The sequence below is a fragment of the Bufo bufo genome, chromosome 6, assembly GCF_905171765.1.
Source record: "Bufo bufo chromosome 6, aBufBuf1.1, whole genome shotgun sequence".
Classification (NCBI taxonomy): domain Eukaryota; kingdom Metazoa; phylum Chordata; class Amphibia; order Anura; family Bufonidae; genus Bufo; species Bufo bufo.
Window position 1 is genome coordinate 438,298,378 of NC_053394.1, and position 22,910 is coordinate 438,321,287.

The following is a 22,910-nucleotide window of genomic DNA, read 5'->3' on the forward strand; positions in this document are numbered from 1 at the left end:
CTTGGTAGAGCCAGAACCTCCCCCCACCATTAAATAGCATCAAGGAACACACGACCGCCCCATCGCTTTATGTACAACTGGAGAGAGTAGAAAAGGGCAGAGGACACGCTCCCATATAAATAATCACTGGATTAAAAAGGTCTGAATGTCACCAGCAGACACTGGAGAGAAAACCAGACTACTACATACCTGTACACAGCACGGAACCCCCCCCCCCCCAGGAGTGAGCGACACCCCCAGTGTGAAAGTCACAGCAACAACAGAGGACACCCCCCATGTGTGCAACCCGGGGTGAAAGTCACAGCAACAACAGAGGACACCCCCCATGTGTGCAACCCGGGGTGAAAGTCACAGCAACAACAGAGGACACCCCCCATGTGTGCAACCCGGGGTGAAAGTCACAGCAACAACAGAGGACACCCCCTCCATGTGTGCAACCCGGGGTGAAAGTCACAGCAACAACAGAGGACACCCCCTCCATGTGTGCAACCTGGGGTGAAAGTCACAGCAACAACAGAGGACACCCCCCCCCATGTGTGCAACCCGGGGTGGACATCACAGGAACAGAGGACACCCCCCCATGTGGACATCACAGCAACAACAGAGGACACACCCCCCCCATGTGCCCACAGGGGTGGGGTGAACATCACAGCCACAATGGAGAACACCCCCCAGGAGTGAGTGACACCCTCCCGATCCAGACGGCACAGCAGACACCCCAGCAGTGAGTGACACCCCCAGATTCAGACAGCACTGCACACCCCTCCAGAGTGAGTGACCCCCCCCCCCCCAAATCCAGACAGCGCTGCACATGGCCAAGCCCCTGACATGATGCGTGACCCTTCTCCTCCCCCCCCCCCCCCCCCCCCCGATCCAGACTCAGCAGCACGCACCATACAGTCCATAGTTTATTCACTGCGCTAAGTGGCCATACGTTACCTTCATACAGCTGCCATAATGTACAGTTTTCCCAAATAATAATGGGAGGGGACAATTATATTTCATGATTGCTTGGCCCCTCCCCATAATAGTTAAAATCTGAGGGGGGAAATACAAACCTCATTCATTATTCAGTAAAAGCTAAAAAGAAGTCTGTCCTGGAAGCAACAACAGAGGAGTAAAAAAGTGGTGGCCCCGCGGCGACCACTGGGGGGAGCTGCTTGGTTTTGGGGTGTATTGCTTTGCAGGGCACCCTGGGGTGGAAGCTCGGCTCGTCCTCACAGACGCTGCTTTTTGCTGGGTTTCAGGGGCCCTGACGTCACATCGTTCTCGCTGAAGCCGTTGGCCGGGTACATGGTGGTCTCGTCGGCCGCCTCCTCGGAGCGCGGGGATTGGCCCTGCAGATCATGCAGTTTGGACACGGCCCGGTCGATGGTGGAGATGCTGATCAGGTTGAAGTCGTGCATGCTCACCAGGTGCAGCATGAAGTTTCGGCACAGGTTCTTCTTGATTATTTTGGGTCCATAGTTCTCCACGAACAACATGCAGGCGTGATTCATCTGATTGTCTGCAATGAACCTGTGGAGGAGCAGCAGCTGTTAGTATCATGGACTACAACCCCAATCCTCTGCACACAGCTTCCAAACAAGCAGAAGGCTGTACAAACACTAGCAGACCTCTGCTTGCTGGAAGTGAATGAGCACATGCTCACACACAGCTAGCTTTGTTCTGGCTGCAGTAACTTACACATCTCTCAAGCGATTTTTACAACATAAGAAAACGTATACGCAGAGCGGCGGCGGCCCTAGGAGTGGGACCAGCGGCGGTCATGGCAGCCGCCTGATTCAGAGGTCAGTTCTGGGGCTGTAGTCACCCCGTTCAGTTCAGTGGTTGCACTGCTTCAGAGAGGGGCCAGTGTGGCCCCAGCCTCAATGCCACACATTACCAGCAACATGGTGCGGATTCGTGGTCTGTCAATTTATGCTGCGGCTTTCCATAGAGTAAAATCTGCCCCAAGGGAACGACCACATGTGGCAGATCCTCAGCAGAAAGCGACAAAATCCACACCAAATCATGTGCAGGGTCACGTCTGAGGCATAAACGGACACTTCCGGTCCAGCTCTGCACAGATCTCATTGCAGAACCTTTCCACACTGTTTGAGCCATGCCTGGCGGTACCCATAATGATCAGCGGACCTCACGGCTCCTGCGGTCCAGGATCTGTCCCAGATTTTACCACAGGTTGTCCACCATATAATAAGCTGTAGGTGACACCACGTGTGGACGATGCCCCCCCCCCCACGCTCACCCGTGTTTCATGACGTGCAGGTTCCACATCTTCATCACTTCCTTCTCCCCTTCATTAACGTCGGAGAACTCTTCGATTTGCTAAAAGAGAAGAGAGAAGGTAAGAAGCGGCAGCAGGGGCCGGAGGGCGCCCCCCATGGCCACACACTCACAGTGATGGTCTTCTCCCTCAGCCACTCCGGATCCTTCTCGTCCTCGCTGTCCACCTCCATCTCCTGAGGTCGGAGCGGCAGGCAGCTGTCGCTGTGGAAATACAAGCGATTGTGGCCGCTGCTGTAGGTCCGCTGCTGCTCCACTTCACCGTCCTCGGACTCGTAGAATTCAGACATCACGCCCTTTGTGCGTTTTGGCCTTTACGGGGTTTGAAATGAAATCATGAGCTCCTGTAGATTTGTGAACCCCCCACCGTGGCTGCCCCCCCTGAAGCCAGGCCACGTCCTCACCTGCACACCAGGATGTGGGTTATTGCAGTCCTCTTCACAGGCCCGTTTCGGCTGAAGGCAAAGCCCGGCTGTCGGTGAATATCCTGAGGGTTCCCGGCGTAGGATCCATCGTAGCACTCGTTGATGGACACATCGATCCGTGCCCCTTTTGGATGATACTAGAAGAGCAGCACAGACACATTGACCAAGGCCTGCACCCCTGGCACCGAGCCCGGGCGCCTGCACCCACACCGGCAATAAGCCTGGAAGGTATGGTCCCGGCGGCCCGGAGGAAACACCACATCACTGGAACCAATGACTACCTGCACCTTAAGTCTTGGGAACCCCCTCTTTCATTTCTGGTTTGGAGCGGCTGCACATGGCCGAGCCCCCAGTTATAGGGGTCCCATAAGACGTCTCCTTACCACGTAGTTGAAGATGAAGCGGCTGTGGCAGAGCTTCAGGTGCTTGAGGAGACTGTAGAGCTTGCGGCAGTTCAGGGTGCACCACGGGCAGTGCAGGTCGTCCCGAGCCTCCGTCTGCTGCCGCGTGTTGTTGTTGTAAAGGAACTACGGACACGGAAGGTTACAGGGTAATGGGCGGGCAGAACGGGACCAAAGGGGACAGGCAGATCGCTTGCGAATGGGGCTGCCATATATACCTGGTAGAATATGCGCAGCTTCTGCTTGGCCTCGGCAGACAAGTCCTTCTCCCTCTTACCCGACACTTCTGCCGACAGAGTCTCCTTTACAGCTGCAGATACAAGAAACAGTCAGAGAGCGTTCAAGTCGTGGACCCCACCTTCCCCCCACCCAGAGACCCCGCGCCCCCCCACCAGCTCCTGGGATAAACAAGCTTAATGGAAACGAACCTTTTGAACGTGGTGAATTAAAGCTATACTTAGCTGGGGCCATTGTCAGGGCCACAATGGTCAGCGCTACCTCAGTGTCTCACTCATTAACCCCCTCAGAGCAGAGTGATGACCAGAACCCCCGACAACCAGGCCGTAAGCTGGTGGTCCCAGACCCTTACTGGGCATCTGAGTGAGGGGCCCCTGGAAGCAGCAAGTAAATAGACAGAATCAACATTCATAGCAGAAGCAGCAGACAGTGGTTGAGCATTTGCAGGGTGTGATCGCAAAGGTTGCGGTAGGTTTTCCTGGCGGAGTATAATACCGCTCTTAGCGTTTACAGGGTGTGATCGCAAAGGTTGCGGTAGGTTTTCCTGGCGGAGTATAATACCGCTCTTAGCGTTTACAGGGTGTGATCACAAAGGTTGCGGTAGGTTTTCCTGGCGGAGTATAATACCGCTCTTAGCGTTTACAGGGTGTGATCGCAAAGGTCGCGGTAGGTTTTCCTGGCGGAGTATAATACCGCCCTTAGCGTTTACAGGGTGTGATCGCAAAGGTTGCGGTAGGTTTCCCTGGCGGAGTAGAATACCGCTCTTAGCGTTTACAGGGTGTGATCGCAAAGGTCGCGGTAGGTTTTCCTGGCGGAGTAGAATACCGCTCTTAGCGTTTACAGGGTGTGATCGCAAAGGTCGCGGTAGGTTTTCCTGGCGGAGTAGAATACCGCTCTTAGCGTTTACAGGGTGTGATCGCAAAGGTCGCGGTAGGTTTTCTAGGGGAGGGGCACATTTGGCAGTACAAATAACGCAGTAACCCATTAGCTTTTTTGGGGTTGCAATGGGAAAGAAAGTTCCGCCCTTGTTTTTTGCATTTTACATTTACGCTGTTCACTGTGCGGTTATTCTATTAGTCAGTCCGATTGTGGCAATACCGAATGTGTACGGTTTTATGTGTTTACTACCTTTGTCATGAAAAACAAGTCTCCTCGGTCTCCACATTCCAAGAGCCAGAATTAATGTTTGCGCTGCTGTCGCTATATGTGGCTTTTTTCAGGGTGATAATAGAACGTCATCTTTTTTACACGGAAGGGGTGGGTGGGCGGTGATACATGTGCGGTTTTTATTTATTACACGGGGGCGATATCACGTGGGCGGTTTTTATTGCACGGGGGCGATATCACGTGGGCGGTTTTTATTGAACGGGGGCGATATCACGTGGGCGGTTTTTATTGCACGGGGGCGATATCACGTGGGCGGTTTTTATTGAACGGGGGCGATATCACGTGGGCGGTTTTTATTGCACGGGGGCGATATCACGTGGGCGGTTTTTATTGAACGGGGGCGATATCACGTGCGTACAAAATAAGAATACTCTTTATGAAAGAAATTGGTTTAATGATCCTCATGAAGTTCAGCCTTCTCTCCTAGTACCACAACCCCCATCATGTACTGACGGTCTTCAACTCAGTCCTCCCTCTACACACAACTCCCATTATTTAAAGGGAACCTGTCATCCACTTTGTGCTGCCCATACTAACGGCAGAATAAAGTAGAGACAGGTGAGTTGATTTCAGAGGTCTGTCATTTATAAGTTAAAGTAAGTGGTTGCCGAGAACCGACATCACAATCATTGCAGACTGGGCCTGGAGAAGAGTCCTGGCCTCCATGAGAAGAGTCCTGGTTATTCATGAATTCCTGCTCTCCCTGACAGTCTTCTGCCGAGTTTTCTCCCTTTCTCTCTAGGAGAGAACTGACAATCATCAGCAGATGGACGGGAGAGCAGGAGGTTATAATGACCAGGACTCTTCTCAGGTAGATCGGACTCTTTTCCAGGCCCAGTCTGCAATGATTATGATGCTGGTTCTTGGCAATCACTGACTTACCTGATGAGTGACACACGGCTGATATCAGCATGTCTGTCACTACTTTTTGCTGCCCTCAGTGAGGTCAAGACTTTACACACAGCATCCATCAGACGAGTGTGTCCATGCGGGAGCGTGACCTCCTGTTATGTACACGGCTCCTGCACAGCATTAGAACGATTAATAATACTGTGCGTCTACTGAATTGTACTGACATAATGCTGGCGCCTGTGAAAGGAGCAGAGTCCATGACGGGAAGCCACAGCCCCACAGGGTGCGTTTTCTGCTATGGGCACGCTCCTCTGAAAGAGGTCTTTGAGGTCAAAGCCATTTCCCATTTTCGCTCCCTGCCTTCCTGGAGCCATAATGTTTTCATTTTCCATTCACAGCTCTATGAGGGCTTGTTTTCTTTGTATGACAAGTTGTATTTTCTAATCGCACCATTTAATATTGTATATGATGATGTAGTGGAAAGTTGGAAAAAATTCCTAATGGGGTGGGATTTGAAGAAGCAGCAACTCTGTTTTTACAGTGTTCCCTATGAGATAAAACTGACCTGTTCTCTTCATTCTCCGGGTCAGTACGATTACAGAGATACCACATTTATATAGTTTTATGGGTTTTGTTATTACAGCGTTCCCTGAGATAAAACTGACCTGTTCCCTTCATTCTCTGGGTCAGTACGATTACAGTGATACCACATTTATATAGTTTTATGGGTTTTGTGTTTATGATGTTCCCTATGAGATAAAACTGACCTGTTCTCTTCATTCTCCGGTCAGTACGATTACAGCGATACCACATTTATATAGTTTTATGGGATTTGTTTTTACAGCGTTCCCTATGAGATAAAACTGTCCTGTTCTCTTCATTCTCCGGTCAGTACGATTACAGTGATACCACATTTATATAGTTTTATGAGTTTGGTTTTTACAGTGTTCCCTATGAGATAAAACTGTCCTGTTCTCTTCATTCTCCGGGTCAGTACGATTACAGTGATACCACATTTATATAGTTTTATGGGTTTTGTTTTTATGATGTTCCCTATGAGATAAAACTGACCTGTTCTCTTCATTCTCCGGGTCAGTACGATTACAGTGATACCACATTTATATAGTTTTATGGGTTTTGTTTTTACAGTGTTCCCTATGAGATAAAACTGTCCTGTTCCCTTCATTCTCCGGTCAGTACGATTACAGTGATACCACATTTATATAGTTTTATGGGTTTTGTTTTTACAGCGTTCCCAGAGATTAAAAAATAACCTGTTTCTTTTTATTAATACCATAAATTTTAATACAGTTAATTTATTTTTATTATAGCCCGCATTAAGTGTGTGGGAATTACCGTATATTCCAATGTTGTGCTGCCACCTGCAGGCCAACACAGGAATCTGTGATGGGCCTGGTAGCCTCATACAGACTGCGGCCTGTCACCAACGAACGGCTTCCCTGCGTGGGGAAGCCATTCAGGGAGAGCTGTGACCACAGCATCAAAGGGGTTAAAGGTTTGTGATCAGCGTTACTGTTCATCGCTGACATTCACCCTGGGTGTCTGTGGAGTGAACCAGTAGGCACCTGGAGGCGATGGCGTCCACTCCACAGCAGGTGCCATCTTTAAAGAGAGGGCATACTGACTTCCCATCAGGTTTCTAAGTAGCCGCATTCCCGAGATATCTGCTTTTTGTATTATGCACATTAGCTCTTTGGAACGCCAAGGGGCGGGCAGAAGGCTTGGCTCTCCTGTGGGCACGCCCCTGTCCATCAGCTAAATGACATATACCCCCCCCCCCAATGTTAACACCTGCATGTCATCAGCAGCACTCTTACCTCACCATCCTCCCGGCAGCTGCCGCCGGACCACCACTCACCACTATGGCACCAACCTTTGGAGGGTCTCGAAATATTTTATACTGACGAGAGAGGAGGCGGGCATTAGAATGGCAGTGCTCCAAGCCTTCCTCCCACCCCAGAACGCGGCTACGTAGAAACCTAAGACATCAGCACAATCACCCCTACCGGGCACTGCGCCCGGTTTAATAGGCGTGCACCCCCCACCCATATACAATACATACAGCCAGGTGGATGTCATGTATGCCGCCCCTCCACCAGCATCCATAACTGCCTGCCCCACGTTACTGGGATCACAGGGTCACCTGGCGCCCCCCCCCCCCCCCCTCACCTATACTCTGTGGAGACTTCACGGCTACAGTTCGGTGCTCCTGGGGGACGCTGTCAGAGTTACGGGTCGCCAGAGGTTTAGCAATTGGTGCAGTGGATTTATCTGATGAGTCGCTCGTCCATCGAAGGGTGAATTGGAGGGTGGGACCCTGGGAGAAGGTCTCAAACGGAGGCAGTCGCTGAGGGAGACAGGAACAGACAGTCAGGACAGGGTTCTAGATCAGGCTGCAGAGCCTGGAGACAAGTCTACAGGCGGCTGGGGGAGAGGGGCGGGGCCCAGGGCCCGTCTACAGGCTGCTGGGGGAGAGGGGCGGGGCCCAGGGCCCGTCTACGGGCGGCTGGGGGAGAGGGGCGGGGCCCAGGGCCCGTCTACGGGCGGCTGGGGGAGAGGGGCGGGGCCCAGGGCCCGTCTACGGGCGGCTGGGGGAGAGGGGCGGGGCCCAGGGCCCGTCTACGGGCGGCTGGGGGAGAGGGGCGGGGCCCAGGGCCCGTCTACGGGCGGCTGGGGGAGAGGGGCGGGCCCAGGGCTCGTCTACGGGCAGCTGGGGGAGAGGGGCGGGGCCCAGCGCCTAGTCTACAGGAAGCTGGGAGGGAGGGGCGGGGCCCAGCGCCTAGTCTACAGGAAGCTGGGAGGGAGGGGCCCAGCGCCTAGTCTATGGGTGGCTGGGTCTACAGCTAGACATTCACATTACCTTCACAGACTGACAGGACCCACAATGGCAAATTGACAAGGGTCTGCCACCACAGTGGAACTTAGAATGTCACTGGGGGGCCCCACGTCTCCTTCCGAAGAGCGCCTCTGTGTAAGGGCTCATGTACACAACCATAGGCCCCCTGAGACATACGGTCCGTGAGAAGGCAATATATCCCGGAGCGGCATACATCGTGCAGGACAATAGCCCCGCGGGCGGCCCGAGGCGCACAGTATGATAGTAACCTATGATGCTGTGCGCATGATTTATGCCACTCCGGGACATATGGTCCGCTCACGGACTGTATGTCTAGGGGGGCCTACGGTCGTGTACATGAGCCCTTAGGAGGCAGAGCTTCCTTCTTCTAAGAGGCAGCCCCTGGTCACCAGCAGTCTCGGGTGAGGACGTTTACTTGACATCCTGATGTCGCCCCGCAGGCAGACGCCCCACTTACCTTGCCATCTAATATGGTTTCCCACGTGGCCCTCTTCTTGCTGACCGGACAATCCTCCATCTCCTGCATGGCCACTTCATACTCCCCATCGAGTAACTGCAGACGCCTGGAAGAGGGAGGGACAGACACTTACCACCAACACCCAGCGTACCCGAGGCGGGCGAGAAAACAGGTGACCCTATAGAATCACCTGTTCTTATCAAACACAGTCATCTGCGCCACAAACGTCTTCTCATCTCTACTGGATGAGAGCCTTTTCCTTCTGGTCGGGGGATCGTCCAGGACCTCTACAGGTGCAGAAAACAGGATGTACACAGCAGAATAGTGAGTGCAGCTCAGGAGTATATTACAGGATAGGTGATGTATGTACAGAATAGATGTACACAGGCGCGGCTGGTAGTAGCGGGGGGTCTACATAAAGCGGGGATAGTCTCTGCAGCACTCACCAATGTTCTCGTTGGTTTCACCGTTAGTCATGCCGTTGAAGTCGCGGTGTTCTGGTCGGGTAACTCGGAAGAGCAGGGAGTACGACTTTACCATGTGGCTATTGCTGGGCTCAAACTCATTGCTGGACACGGCCAGGGACGGGAAGCTGCTGATTTTGGAGAGGCTGAGGTCTGGGTTGAGCGGCACCTGCTTCTTGCCTGTGGGGACCTGTCTTATGGGGCAGCTGACGTCCTGCAGACAGAAGAAGCCGTAGTGGGCAACCATTATGTCTGTCCCCTGGCAGCAGCTCGGTTAATGCAGGGAGGAAGGGCTCAGCGCAGACACCAACACAAGCAGGGAATGTTAGGAGGCTTCAGTACTGAAGATGCAGAACAGCAAGTGCAGCTCTGGAGCATAACGCAGCATGCACACTCCTGCGGTCTATAACCATCACAGTTCAGCAGTGAGGTCAGGGGCATCCACTGTACAGGGCGGGGCGGAGCAGTGCGGTCAGGGGCATCCACTGTACAGGGCAGAGCAATGAGGTCAGGGGCATCCACTGTACAGGGCGGGGCGGAGCATTGAGGTCAGGGGCATCCACTGTACAGGGCGGGGCGGAGCAGTGAGGTCAGGGGCATCCACTGTACAGGGCGGAGCAGTGAGGTCAGGGGCATCCACTGTACAGGGCGGGGCAGAGCAGTGAGGTCAGGGGCATCCACTGTACAGGGCGGGGCAGAGCAGTGAGGTCAGGGGCATCCACTGTACAGGGCAGAGCAGTGAGGTCAGGGGCATCCACTGTACAGGGCAGAGCAGTGAGGTCAGGGGCATCCACTGTACAGGGCGGAGCGGAGCAGTGAGGTCAGGGGCATCCACTGTACAGGGCGGAGCGGAGCAGTGAGGTCAGGGGCATCCACTGTACAGGGCGGGGCGGAGCATTGAGGTCAGGGGCATCCACTGTACAGGGCGGGGCGGAGCATTGAGGTCAGGGGCGTCCACTGTACAGGGCGGGGCGGAGCAGTGAGGTCAGGGGCGTCCACTGTACAGGGCGGGGCGGAGCAGTGAGGTCAGGGGCGTCCACTGTACAGGGCGGGGCGGAGCAGTGAGGTCAGGGGCGTCCACTGTACAGGGCGGGGCGGAGCAGTGAGGTCAGGGGCGTCCACTGTACAGGGCGGGGCGGAGCAGTGAGGTCAGGGGCGTCCACTGTACAGGGCGGGGCGGAGCAGTGAGGTCAGGGGCATCCACTGTACAGGGCGGGGCGGAGCAGTGAGGTCAGGGGCATCCACTGTACAGGGCGGGGCGGAGCAGTGAGGTCAGGGGCATCCACTGTACAGGGCGGGGCGGAGCAGTGAGGTCAGGGGCATCCACTGTACAGGGCGGGGCGGAGCAGTGAGGTCAGGGGCATCCACTGTACAGGGCGGGGCGGAGCAGTGAGGTCAGGGGCATCCACTGTACAGGGCGGGGCGGAGCAGTGAGGTCAGGGGCATCCACTGTACAGGGCGGGGCGGAGCAGTGAGGTCAGGGGCATCCACTGTACAGGGCGGGGCGGAGCAGTGAGGTCAGGGGCATCCACTGTACAGGGCGGAGCAGTGAGGTCAGGGGCATCCACTGTACAGGGCGGAGCAGTGAGGCCAGGGGCATCCACTGTACAGGGCGGAGCAGTGAGGCCAGGGGCATCCACTGTACAGGGCGGAGCAGTGAGGCCAGGGGCATCCACTGTACAGGGCGGAGCAGTGAGGCCAGGGGCATCCACTGTACAGGGCGGAGCAGTGAGGCCAGGGGCATCCACTGTACAGGGCGGAGCAGTGAGGCCAGGGGCATCCACTGTACAGGGCGGAGCAGTGAGGCCAGGGGCATCCACTGTACAGGGCGGAGCAGTGAGGCCAGGGGCATCCACTGTACAGGGCGGAGCAGTGAGGCCAGGGGCATCCACTGTACAGGGCGGAGCAGTGAGGCCAGGGGCATCCACTGTACAGGGCGGAGCAGTGAGGCCAGGGGCATCCACTGTACAGGGCGGAGCAGTGAGGCCAGGGGCATCCACTGTACAGGGCGGAGCAGTGAGGCCAGGGGCATCCACTGTACAGGGCGGAGCAGTGAGGCCAGGGGCATCCACTGTACAGGGCGGAGCAGTGAGGCCAGGGGCATCCACTGTACAGGGCGGAGCAGTGAGGCCAGGGGCATCCACTGTACAGGGCGGAGCAGTGAGGCCAGGGGCATCCACTGTACAGGGCGGAGCAGTGAGGCCAGGGGCATCCACTGTACAGGGCGGAGCAGTGAGGCCAGGGGCATCCACTGTACAGGGCGGAGCAGTGAGGCCAGGGGCATCCACTGTACAGGGCGGAGCAGTGAGGCCAGGGGCATCCACTGTACAGGGCGGAGCAGTGAGGCCAGGGGCATCCACTGTACAGGGCGGAGCAGTGAGGCCAGGGGCATCCACTGTACAGGGCGGAGCAGTGAGGCCAGGGGCATCCACTGTACAGGGCGGAGCAGTGAGGCCAGGGGCATCCACTGTACAGGGCGGAGCAGTGAGGCCAGGGGCATCCACTGTACAGGGCGGAGCAGTGAGGCCAGGGGCATCCACTGTACAGGGCGGAGCAGTGAGGCCAGGGGCATCCACTGTACAGGGCGGAGCAGTGAGGCCAGGGGCATCCACTGTACAGGGCGGAGCAGTGAGGCCAGGGGCATCCACTGTACAGGGCGGAGCAGTGAGGCCAGGGGCATCCACTGTACAGGGCGGAGCAGTGAGGCCAGGGGCATCCACTGTACAGGGCGGAGCAGTGAGGCCAGGGGCATCCACTGTACAGGGCGGAGCAGTGAGGCCAGGGGCATCCACTGTACAGGGCGGAGCAGTGAGGCCAGGGGCATCCACTGTACAGGGCGGAGCAGTGAGGCCAGGGGCATCCACTGTACAGGGCGGAGCAGTGAGGCCAGGGGCATCCACTGTACAGGGCGGAGCAGTGAGGCCAGGGGCATCCACTGTACAGGGCGGAGCAGTGAGGCCAGGGGCATCCACTGTACAGGGCGGAGCAGTGAGGCCAGGGGCATCCACTGTACAGGGCGGAGCAGTGAGGCCAGGGGCATCCACTGTACAGGGCGGAGCAGTGAGGCCAGGGGCATCCACTGTACAGGGCGGAGCAGTGAGGCCAGGGGCATCCACTGTACAGGGCGGAGCAGTGAGGCCAGGGGCATCCACTGTACAGGGCGGAGCAGTGAGGTCAGGGGCATCCACTGTACAGGGCGGAGCAGTGAGGTCAGGGGCATCCACTGTACAGGGCGGAGCAGTGAGGTCAGGGGCATCCACTGTACAGGGCGGAGCAGTGAGGTCAGGGGCATCCACTGTACAGGGCGGAGCAGTGAGGTCAGGGGCATCCACTGTACAGGGCGGAGCAGTGAGGTCAGGGGCATCCACTGTACAGGGCGGAGCAGTGAGGTCAGGGGCATCCACTGTACAGGGCGGAGCAGTGAGGTCAGGGGCATCCACTGTACAGGGCGGAGCAGTGAGGTCAGGGGCATCCACTGTACAGGGCGGAGCAGTGAGGTCAGGGGCATCCACTGTACAGGGCGGAGCAGTGAGGTCAGGGGCATCCACTGTACAGGGCGGAGCAGTGAGGTCAGGGGCATCCACTGTACAGGGCGGAGCAGTGAGGTCAGGGGCATCCACTGTACAGGGCGGAGCAGTGAGGTCAGGGGCATCCACTGTACAGGGCGGAGCAGTGAGGTCAGGGGCATCCACTGTACAGGGCGGAGCAGTGAGGTCAGGGGCATCCACTGTACAGGGCGGAGCAGTGAGGTCAGGGGCATCCACTGTACAAGGCGGAGCAGTGAGGTCAGGGGCATCCACTGTACAGGGCGGAGCAGTGAGGTCAGGGGCATCCACTGTACAAGGCGGAGCAGTGAGGTCAGGGGCATACACTGTACAAGGCAGAGCAGTGAGGTCAGGGGCATACACTGTACAAGGCAGAGCAGTGAGGTCAGGGGCATACACTGTACAGGGCGGAGCAGTGAGGTCAGGGGCATACACTGTACAAGGCAGAGCAGTGAGGTCAGGGGCATACACTGTACAGGGCGGAGCAGTGAGGTCAGGGGCATACACTGTACAAGGCAGAGCAGTGAGGTCAGGGGCATACACTGTACAGGGCGGAGCAGTGAGGTCAGGGGCATACACTGTACAAGGCGGAGCAGTGAGGTCAGGGGCATACACTGTACAGGGCGGAGCAGTGAGGTCAGGGGCATCCACTGTACAAGGCAGAGCAGTGAGGTCAGGGGCATACACTGTACAAGGCAGAGCAGTGAGGTCAGGGGCATACACTGTACAAGGCAGAGCAGTGAGGTCAGGGGCATCCACTGTACAGGGCGGGGCGGAGCATTGAGGTCAGGGGCATCCACTGTACAGGGCGGGGCGGAGCAGTGAGGTCAGGGGCATCCACTGTACAGGGCGGAGCAGAGCAGTGAGGTCAGGGGCATCCACTGTACAGGGCGGGGCAGAGCAGTGAGGTCAGGGGCATCCACTGTACAGGGCGGAGCAGTGAGGTCAGGGGCATCCACTGTACAGGGCGGAGCAGTGAGGTCAGGGGCATCCACTGTACAGGGCGGAGCAGTGAGGTCAGGGGCATCCACTGTACAGGGCGGAGCAGTGAGGTCAGGGGCATCCACTGTACAGGGCGGAGCAGTGAGGTCAGGGGCATCCACTGTACAGGGCGGAGCAGTGAGGTCAGGGGCATCCACTGTACAGGGCGGAGCAGTGAGGTCAGGGGCATCCACTGTACAGGGCGGAGCAGTGAGGTCAGGGGCATCCACTGTACAGGGCGGAGCAGTGAGGTCAGGGGCATCCACTGTACAGGGCGGAGCAGTGAGGTCAGGGGCATCCACTGTACAGGGCGGAGCAGTGAGGTCAGGGGCATCCACTGTACAGGGCGGAGCAGTGAGGTCAGGGGCATCCACTGTACAGGGCGGAGCAGTGAGGTCAGGGGCATCCACTGTACAGGGCGGAGCAGTGAGGTCAGGGGCATCCACTGTACAGGGCGGAGCAGTGAGGTCAGGGGCATCCACTGTACAGGGCGGAGCAGTGAGGTCAGGGGCATCCACTGTACAGGGCGGAGCAGTGAGGTCAGGGGCATCCACTGTACAGGGCGGAGCAGTGAGGTCAGGGGCATCCACTGTACAAGGCGGAGCAGTGAGGTCAGGGGCATCCACTGTACAGGGCGGAGCAGTGAGGTCAGGGGCATCCACTGTACAAGGCGGAGCAGTGAGGTCAGGGGCATACACTGTACAAGGCAGAGCAGTGAGGTCAGGGGCATACACTGTACAAGGCAGAGCAGTGAGGTCAGGGGCATACACTGTACAGGGCGGAGCAGTGAGGTCAGGGGCATCCACTGTACAAGGCAGAGCAGTGAGGTCAGGGGCATACACTGTACAGGGCGGAGCAGTGAGGTCAGGGGCATACACTGTACAAGGCAGAGCAGTGAGGTCAGGGGCATACACTGTACAGGGCGGAGCAGTGAGGTCAGGGGCATACACTGTACAAGGCGGAGCAGTGAGGTCAGGGGCATACACTGTACAGGGCGGAGCAGTGAGGTCAGGGGCATCCACTGTACAAGGCAGAGCAGTGAGGTCAGGGGCATACACTGTACAAGGCAGAGCAGTGAGGTCAGGGGCATACACTGTACAAGGCAGAGCAGTGAGGTCAGGGGCATCCACTGTACAGGGCGGGGCGGAGCATTGAGGTCAGGGGCATCCACTGTACAGGGCGGGGCGGAGCAGTGAGGTCAGGGGCATCCACTGTACAGGGCGGAGCAGAGCAGTGAGGTCAGGGGCATCCACTGTACAGGGCGGGGCAGAGCAGTGAGGTCAGGGGCATCCACTGTACAGGGCGGAGCAGTGAGGTCAGGGACATCCACTGTACAGGGCGGAGCAGAGCAGTGAGGTCAGGGGCATCCACTGTACAAGGCAGAGCAGTGAGGTCAGGGGCATCCACTGTACAGGGCGGAGCAGTGAGGTCAGGGGCATCCACTGTACAGGGCGGAGCAGAGCAGTGAGGTCAGGGGCATCCACTGTACAAGGCAGAGCAGTGAGGTCAGGGGCATCCACTGTACAGGGCGGAGCAGTGAGGTCAGGGGCATACACTGTACAGGGCGGAGCAGTGAGGTCAGGGGCATCCACTGTACAGGGCGGAGCAGTGAGGTCAGGGGCATCCACTGTACAGGGCGGAGCAGAGCAGTGAGGTCAGGGGCATACACTGTACAGGGCGGAGCAGAGCAGTGAGGTCAGGGGCATACACTGTACAAGGCGGAGCAGAGCAGTGAGGTCAGGGGCATCCACTGTACAGGGCGGAGCAGAGCAGTGAGGTCAGGGGCATCCACTGTACAAGGCAGAGCAGTGAGGTCAGGGGCATCCACTGTACAGGGCGGAGCAGTGAGGTCAGGGGCATCCACTGTACAGGGCGGAGCAGAGCAGTGAGGTCAGGGGCATCCACTGTACAAGGCAGAGCAGTGAGGTCAGGGGCATCCACTGTACAGGGCGGAGCAGTGAGGTCAGGGGCATACACTGTACAGGGCGGAGCAGTGAGGTCAGGGGCATCCACTGTACAGGGCGGAGCAGTGAGGTCAGGGGCATCCACTGTACAGGGCGGAGCAGAGCAGTGAGGTCAGGGGCATACACTGTACAGGGCGGAGCAGAGCAGTGAGGTCAGGGGCATACACTGTACAAGGCGGAGCAGAGCAGTGAGGTCAGGGGCATCCACTGTACAGGGCGGAGCAGAGCAGTGAGGTCAGGGGCATCCACTGTACAAGGCAGAGCAGTGAGGTCAGGGGCATCCACTGTACAGGGCGGAGCAGTGAGGTCAGGGGCATCCACTGTACAGGGCGGAGCAGTGAGGTCAGGGGCATCCACTGTACAGGGCGGAGCAGTGAGGTCAGGGGCATCCACTGTACAGGGCGGAGCAGTGAGGTCAGGGGCATCCACTGTACAGGGCGGAGCAGTGAGGTCAGGGGCATCCACTGTACAGGGCGGAGCAGTGAGGTCAGGGGCATCCACTGTACAGGGCGGAGCAGTGAGGTCAGGGGCATCCACTGTACAGGGCGGAGCAGTGAGGTCAGGGGCATCCACTGTACAGGGCGGAGCAGTGAGGTCAGGGGCATCCACTGTACAGGGCGGAGCAGTGAGGTCAGGGGCATCCACTGTACAGGGCGGAGCAGTGAGGTCAGGGGCATCCACTGTACAGGGCGGAGCAGTGAGGTCAGGGGCATCCACTGTACAGGGCGGAGCAGTGAGGTCAGGGGCATCCACTGTACAGGGCGGAGCAGTGAGGTCAGGGGCATCCACTGTACAGGGCGGAGCAGTGAGGTCAGGGGCATCCACTGTACAGGGCGGAGCAGTGAGGTCAGGGGCATCCACTGTACAGGGCGGAGCAGTGAGGTCAGGGGCATCCACTGTACAGGGCGGAGCAGTGAGGTCAGGGACATCCACTGTACAGGGCGGAGCAGTGAGGTCAGGGACATCCACTGTACAGGGCGGAGCAGTGAGGTCAGGGGCATACACTGTACAGGGCGGAGCAGTGAGGTCAGGGGCATCCACTGTACAGGGCGGAGCAGTGAGGTCAGGGGCATACACTGTACAAGGCGGAGCAGTGAGGTCAGGGGCATACACTGTACAGGGCGGAGCAGTGAGGTCAGGGGCATCCACTGTACAAGGCAGAGCAGTGAGGTCAGGGGCATACACTGTACAAGGCAGAGCAGTGAGGTCAGGGGCATACACTGTACAAGGCAGAGCAGTGAGGTCAGGGGCATACACTGTACAAGGCAGAACAGTGAGGTCAGGGGCATACACTGTACAGGGCGGAGCAGTGAGGTCAGGGGCATCCACTGTACAGGGCGGAGCAGTGAGGTCAGGGGCATACACTGTACAGGGCGGAGCAGTGAGGTCAGGGGCATACACTGTACAGGGCGGAGCAGTGAGGTCAGGGGCATACACTGTAGAGGGCGGAGCAGTGAGGTCAGGGGCATCCACTGTACAGGGCGGAGCAGTGAGGTCAGGGGCATACACTGTACAGGGCGGAGCAGTGAGGTCAGGGACATCCACAGTACAGGGCGGAGCAGAGCAGTGAGGTCAGGGGCATACACTGTACAAGGCGGAGCAGAGCAGTGAGGTCAGGGGCATCCACTGTACAAGGCGGAGCAGTGAGGTCAGGGGCATCCACTGTACAGGGCGGAGCAGTGAGGTCAGGGACATACACTGTACAGGGCGGAGCAGTGAGGTCAGGGGCATCCACTGTACAGGGCGGAGCAGTGAGGTCAGGGACATCCACTGTACAGGGCGGAGCAGAGCAGTGAGGTCAGGGGCATCCACTGTACAAGGCAGAGCAGTGAGGTCAGGGGCATCCACTGTACAGGGCGGAGCAGTGAGGTCAGGGGCATACACTGTACAGGGCGGAGCAGTGAGGTCAGGGGCATCCACTGTACAGGGCGAAGCAGTGAGGTCAGGGGCATACACTGTACAGGGCGGAGCAGTGAGGTCAGGGGCATCCACTGTGCAGGGCGGAGCAGTGAGGTCAGGGGCATACACTGTACAGGGCGGAGCAGTGAGGTCAGGTCGGTGCAGTGGTTACCTTGCGTTTCTTGTGGCACACCTTCACCAGCAAAACCTCCAGGGTTACAGAGCTTTGTTCATTCTCAGAGTTCGGAGCTGGCTTATCTGAGGAGGAGATGAGAGTTGTGAGCTCCACCTGAAGACCCCCCCGCACTGACGAGGTCAACTCCACCTGAAAACACAGACACCACCCCCCAAAACTTACCACTTTTATGGAAGAAGCCGGTGAATGTGAGCTGCAGGTGAGCAGAGAGACTGGAGGGAGAGGAAAGGACGAGGCGTCAGGACACATTTCCACAAGCACATATTAAGCTGACTGAGGCAGCGGGTTACCTGTCCGTCTCGTGCTCGCCCCTCATCTTCTCCACCTTACACAGCAGGTCATTCACTTTAAAGGTTTTCCTAGGAGAAAACGACAGACAAGTTATAACGCGGGTCACACACGAGAGCAGAAGACAATGCCAACAAACTGACAGCAAGCTGAGATCCTGAAAACTGAGGAACTCAAAGGAGAAGTAGATTAGGAAGAAGATGAGATGTGAAGTGTGGCTCCAGACGGCGCTGCAGGTAAGTAACTACATGGGGGTGACCACCCAGCGGGGGACGCTACGCCCCACATCAGCCGAGGTCACCCACCCGTCTCCTCCCCCATTACCAGTCATTATGTAATATCAGCAGAGAGGAGGACACAGCGTGACACGTGACAGGCCACGCCGAGCCGCAGGCGACAGGACGCACAACAACAGGACCGCCACGTTACCTTCTGGCGTTTGATCGGGAGTTACGGTGAGACATGTAGGTGAGCGTCCGGTGGAGAAAGATGGGCTGCAAGGAAAAAGACAGCGTGAGACATGTGCGAGGACGACCGCCCCGAGAGACTCTAGAGGGCGACACCCGGTATACACCCCCTCATCATACATAGCGCCCCCTATAGAGGGCGACACCAGGTATAGACCTCATCGTACACAGCCCCCTATAGAGGGCGACACCCGCTATACACCTCCTCGTACATAGCGCCCCTATAGAGGGCAACACCCGCTATACACCTCCTCGTACATAGCGCCCCTATAGAGGGCAACACCAGGTATAGACCTCCTCGTACACAGCGCCCCCTATAGAGGACAACACCCAGTATAGACCTCCTCATCGCACACAGCGCCCCTATAGAGGGCAACACTCGGTATACACCTCCTCATTGCACACAGCGCCCCTATAGAAGGCGACACCCGGTATACACCTCCTCGTACACAGCGCCCCTATAGAGGGCGACACCAGGTATAGACCTCATTGCACACAGCCCCCCTATAGAGGACAACACCCAGTATAGACCTCCTCATCGCACACAGCGCCCCCTATAGAGGGCGACACCAGGTATATAACTCCTCATCGCACACAGCGCCCCTATAGAGGGCAACACCAGGTATAGACCTCCTCATTGCACACAGCCCCCCTATAGAGGGCGACACCAGGTATAGACCTCCTCGTACACAGCGCCCCTATAGAGGGCAACACCAGGTATAGACCTCCTCATTGCACACAGCGCCCCTATAGAGGGCGACACCAGGTATAGACCTCCTCGTACACAGCGCCCCTATAGAGGGCAACACCAGGTATAGACCCCCTCGTACACAGCGCCCCTATAGAGGGCAACACCAGGTATAGACCCCCTCGTACACAGCGCCCCTATAGAGGGCAACACCAGGTATAGACCTCATCAAACACAGCGCCCCCTATAGAGGACAACACCCAGTATAGACCTCATCGCACACAGCACCCCCTATAGAGGGCGACACCAGGTATAGACCTCCTCATCAAACACAGCGCCCCCTATAGAGGACGACACCCGGTATAGACCTCATCAAACACAGCGCCCCTATAAAGGGCGACACCAGGTATAGACCTCATCGTACACAGCGCCCCCTATAGAGGACGACACCCGGTATACACCTCATCAAACACAGCGCCCCCTATAGAGGACGACACCCGGTATAGACCTCTTCATACACAGCGCCCCCTATAGAGGACGACACCCGGTATAGACCTCATCATACATAGCCCCCCCCCCCCCCCTATAAAGGGCGACACCAGGTATAGACCTCCTCATCGCACACAGCGCCCCCTATAGAGGACGACACCCGGTATAGACCTCATCAAACACAGCGCCCCCTATAGAGGACGACACCCGGTATAGACCTCTTCATACACAGCGCCCCCTATAGAGGACGACACCCGGTATAGACCTCATCATACATAGCACCCCCTATAGAGGACGACACCCGGTATAGACCTCTTCATACACAGCGCCCCCTATAGAGGACGACACCCGGTATAGACCTCTTCATACACAGCGCCCCCTATAGAGGACGACACCCGGTATAGACCTCATCATACATAGCACCCCCCCCTATAGAGGGGGCGACACCCGGTATACACCTCCTCATCATACACATGAGGGTCACATGAGGTGTTCCCCTGTGACCGTTCAATATGTGGGCGTCACCCCTCTGATTTGCTCATCTCCTATAATGGAGGTTGTAGGAGGAGGCACAGGATCCGTCATCAGTCGTGTCTTCAGCGGTCACAGCTCAACTCACCGCTATCAGATTCCTCGTCCTGAGGAAGCGGTAAATTTGGGTGGGTTCTGGAAGGAAAACAGAAGGTATGCCAAATTAGAGAAGAGGTGGAAGGCGAGGGAGGCGCGCAGGAGGCACGCAGGAGGGGGAGGCACGCAGGAGGGGGGAGGGGCGAGGCGCGCGGGAGGGGCGAGGCGCGCCGGAGGGGCGCAGGAGGGGCGAGGCGCGCCGGAGGGGCGAGGCACGCCGGAGGGGCGCAGGAGGGGCGAGGCACGCCGGAGGGGCGCAGGAGGGGCGAGGCACGCCGGAGGGGGAGGCGCGGAGGCACGGAGGCACGCCGGAGGGGGAGGCGCGGCGCGAGGCACGGGGAGGGGGGAGCCGCGGCGCGAGGCACGGGGAGGGGGGAGCCACGGCGCGAGGCACGGGGAGGGGGGAGCCACGGCGCGAGGCACGGGGAGGGGGGAGCCACGCAGGAGGGGGAGGCGCGGAGGCACGCAGGAGGGGGAGGCGCGGAGGCACGCAGGAGGGGGAGGCGCGGAGGCACGCAGGAGGGGGAGGCGCGGAGGCACGCAGGAGGGGGAGGCGCGGAGGCACGCAGGAGGGGGAGGCGCGGAGGCACGCAGGAGGGGGAGGCGCGGAGGCACGCAGGAGGGGGAGGCGCGGAGGCACGCAGGAGGGGGAGGCGCGGAGGCACGCAGGAGGGGGAGGCGCGGAGGCACGCAGGAGGGGGAGGCGCGGAGGCACGCAGGAGGGGGAGGCGCGGAGGCACGCAGGAGGGGGAGGCGCGGCGCGAGGCACGGGGAGGGGGGAGCCGCGGCGCGAGGCACGGGGAGGGGGGAGCCGCGGCGCGAGGCACGGGGAGGGGGGAGCCACGGCGCGAGGCACGGGGAGGGGGGAGCCACGGCGCGAGGCACGGGGAGGGGGGAGCCACGGCGCGAGGCACGGGGAGGGGGGAGCCACGGGGAGGGGGGAGCCACGGCGAGGGGGGAGCCACGGCGCGAGGCACGGGGAGGGGGGAGCCACGGTGTGAGGCACGGGGAGGGGGGAGCCACGGGGAGGGGGGAGCCACGGTGTGAGGCACGGGGGGGGGGGAGCCACGGTGTGAGGCACGGGGAGGGGGGAGCCACGGTGTGAGGCACGGGGAGGGGGGAGCCACGGTGTGAGGCACGGGGAGGGGGGAGCCACGGTGTGAGGCACGGGGAGGGGGGAGCCACGGTGTGAGGCACGGGGGGAGCCACGGTGTGAGGCACGGGGGGAGCCACGGTGTGAGGCACGGGGGGGGGGGAGCCACGGTGCGAGGCACGGGGAGGGGGGAGCCACGGCGCGAGGCACGGGGAGGGGGGAGCCACGGCGCGAGGCACGGGGAGGGGGGAGCCACGGCGCGAGGCACGGGGAGGGGGGAGCCACGGCGCGAGGCACGGGGAGGGGGGAGCCACGGCGCGAGGCACGGGGAGGGGGGAGCCACGGCGCGAGGCACGGGGAGGGGGGAGCCACGGCGCGAGGCACGGGGAGGGGGGAGCCACGGCGCGAGGCACGGGGAGGGGGGAGCCACGGCGCGAGGCACGGGGAGGGGGGAGCCACGGCGAGGGGGGAGCCACGGCGCGAGGCACGGGGAGGGGGGAGCCACGGTGTGAGGCACGGGGAGGGGGGAGCCACGGGGAGGGGGGAGCCACGGTGTGAGGCACGGGGAGGGGGGAGCCACGGTGTGAGGCACGGGGAGGGGGGAGCCACGGTGTGAGGCACGGGGAGGGGGGAGCCACGGTGTGAGGCATGGGGAGGGGGGAGCCACGGTGTGAGGCACGGGGGGAGCCACGGTGTGAGGCACGGGGAGGGGGGAGCCACGGTGTGAGGCACGGGGGGAGCCACGGTGTGAGGCACGGGGGGAGCCACGGTGTGAGGCACGGGGGGGGGAGCCACGGTGTGAGGCACGGGGGGGAGCCACGGTGTGAGGCACGGGGGGAAGGCATGTACTGACTCTCGAAGGCCTGCAGGAAGAGTTCATGGTCGGCCTGGATCTGCTCCATCTTAGGTCTCTTCACCGGAGGGATAGCCGCTCCTCCGCCGCCGGAGGAGGACGGGGCCCCGAGGCCCGCCGGTCCGGAGCTGGCACCGTGCTTCTGGGGAGCCATGGTCTCAGCGCCCGGGCAACGACATCTGCGACTTCTCCGCCGGGGCTGCGGGGTCTGCCGCGCTCTGCTCTCACACACTCCGGGCCCGCCCCCTCACACCATTGGTCATGAACACCGCAGGCCGCAGCGTTCATTGGTTCATTCACCCGTCAGTCACTGTGCCCATGACGTCACACGCGCGCCCGCACTCTTCTTCAAATTGAAACCGCGGGAAGACGTCGCTATGCAGTCTGGGAGAAGCCTGTGGATGACGTCATATAGCCCGGCCTGTCAGTCATCAGCTGCAGACCGCCCCAACCCGTCACCCGCTCCACTCATCATTACCCCCCAGTACACCCGTCCTTTCTCCCCAGTACACCCGTCCTCTGCCCCCAATACACCGATCATCCCCAGTACACCCGTCCTCTGCCCCCCAGTACACCGATCATCCCCAGTACACCCGTCCTCTCTCCCCAGTACACCCGTCCTCTGCCCCCAGTACACCCGTCCTCTGCCCCCC

The 22,910-nt window shown here is 59.4% G+C and overlaps 1 protein-coding gene across 2 annotated transcripts; it reads right to left on the reverse strand.

Moving 5' to 3' along the window:
• Nucleotides 1–895: 895 nt before the first annotated feature.
• On the reverse strand, nucleotides 896–22,656 carry SUZ12 (SUZ12 polycomb repressive complex 2 subunit). Of its 2 annotated transcripts, XM_040438318.1 has the most exons (16): nucleotides 22,258–22,656; nucleotides 20,304–20,350; nucleotides 18,470–18,534; nucleotides 18,043–18,111; nucleotides 17,915–17,964; nucleotides 17,729–17,814; nucleotides 9,150–9,381; nucleotides 8,894–8,990; nucleotides 8,704–8,809; nucleotides 7,559–7,736; nucleotides 3,331–3,422; nucleotides 3,095–3,238; nucleotides 2,691–2,848; nucleotides 2,400–2,598; nucleotides 2,249–2,328; nucleotides 896–1,518 (listed from the first exon to the last, which is right to left on the reverse strand). In XM_040438318.1, the coding sequence occupies exons 1-16, from the start codon at nucleotides 22,409–22,411 to the stop codon at nucleotides 1,218–1,220; spliced, it is 2,058 nt and encodes a 685-aa protein (XP_040294252.1). In that variant the 5' UTR covers nucleotides 22,412–22,656; the 3' UTR covers nucleotides 896–1,217. The 2 variants fall into 2 exon arrangements, with proteins under 2 accessions (XP_040294252.1, XP_040294251.1); XM_040438317.1 differs by lacking the exons at nucleotides 20,304–20,350; nucleotides 22,258–22,656 and adding an exon at nucleotides 18,688–18,736 and having other exon boundaries at nucleotides 18,470–18,590.
• Nucleotides 22,657–22,910: the final 254 nt, after the last annotated feature.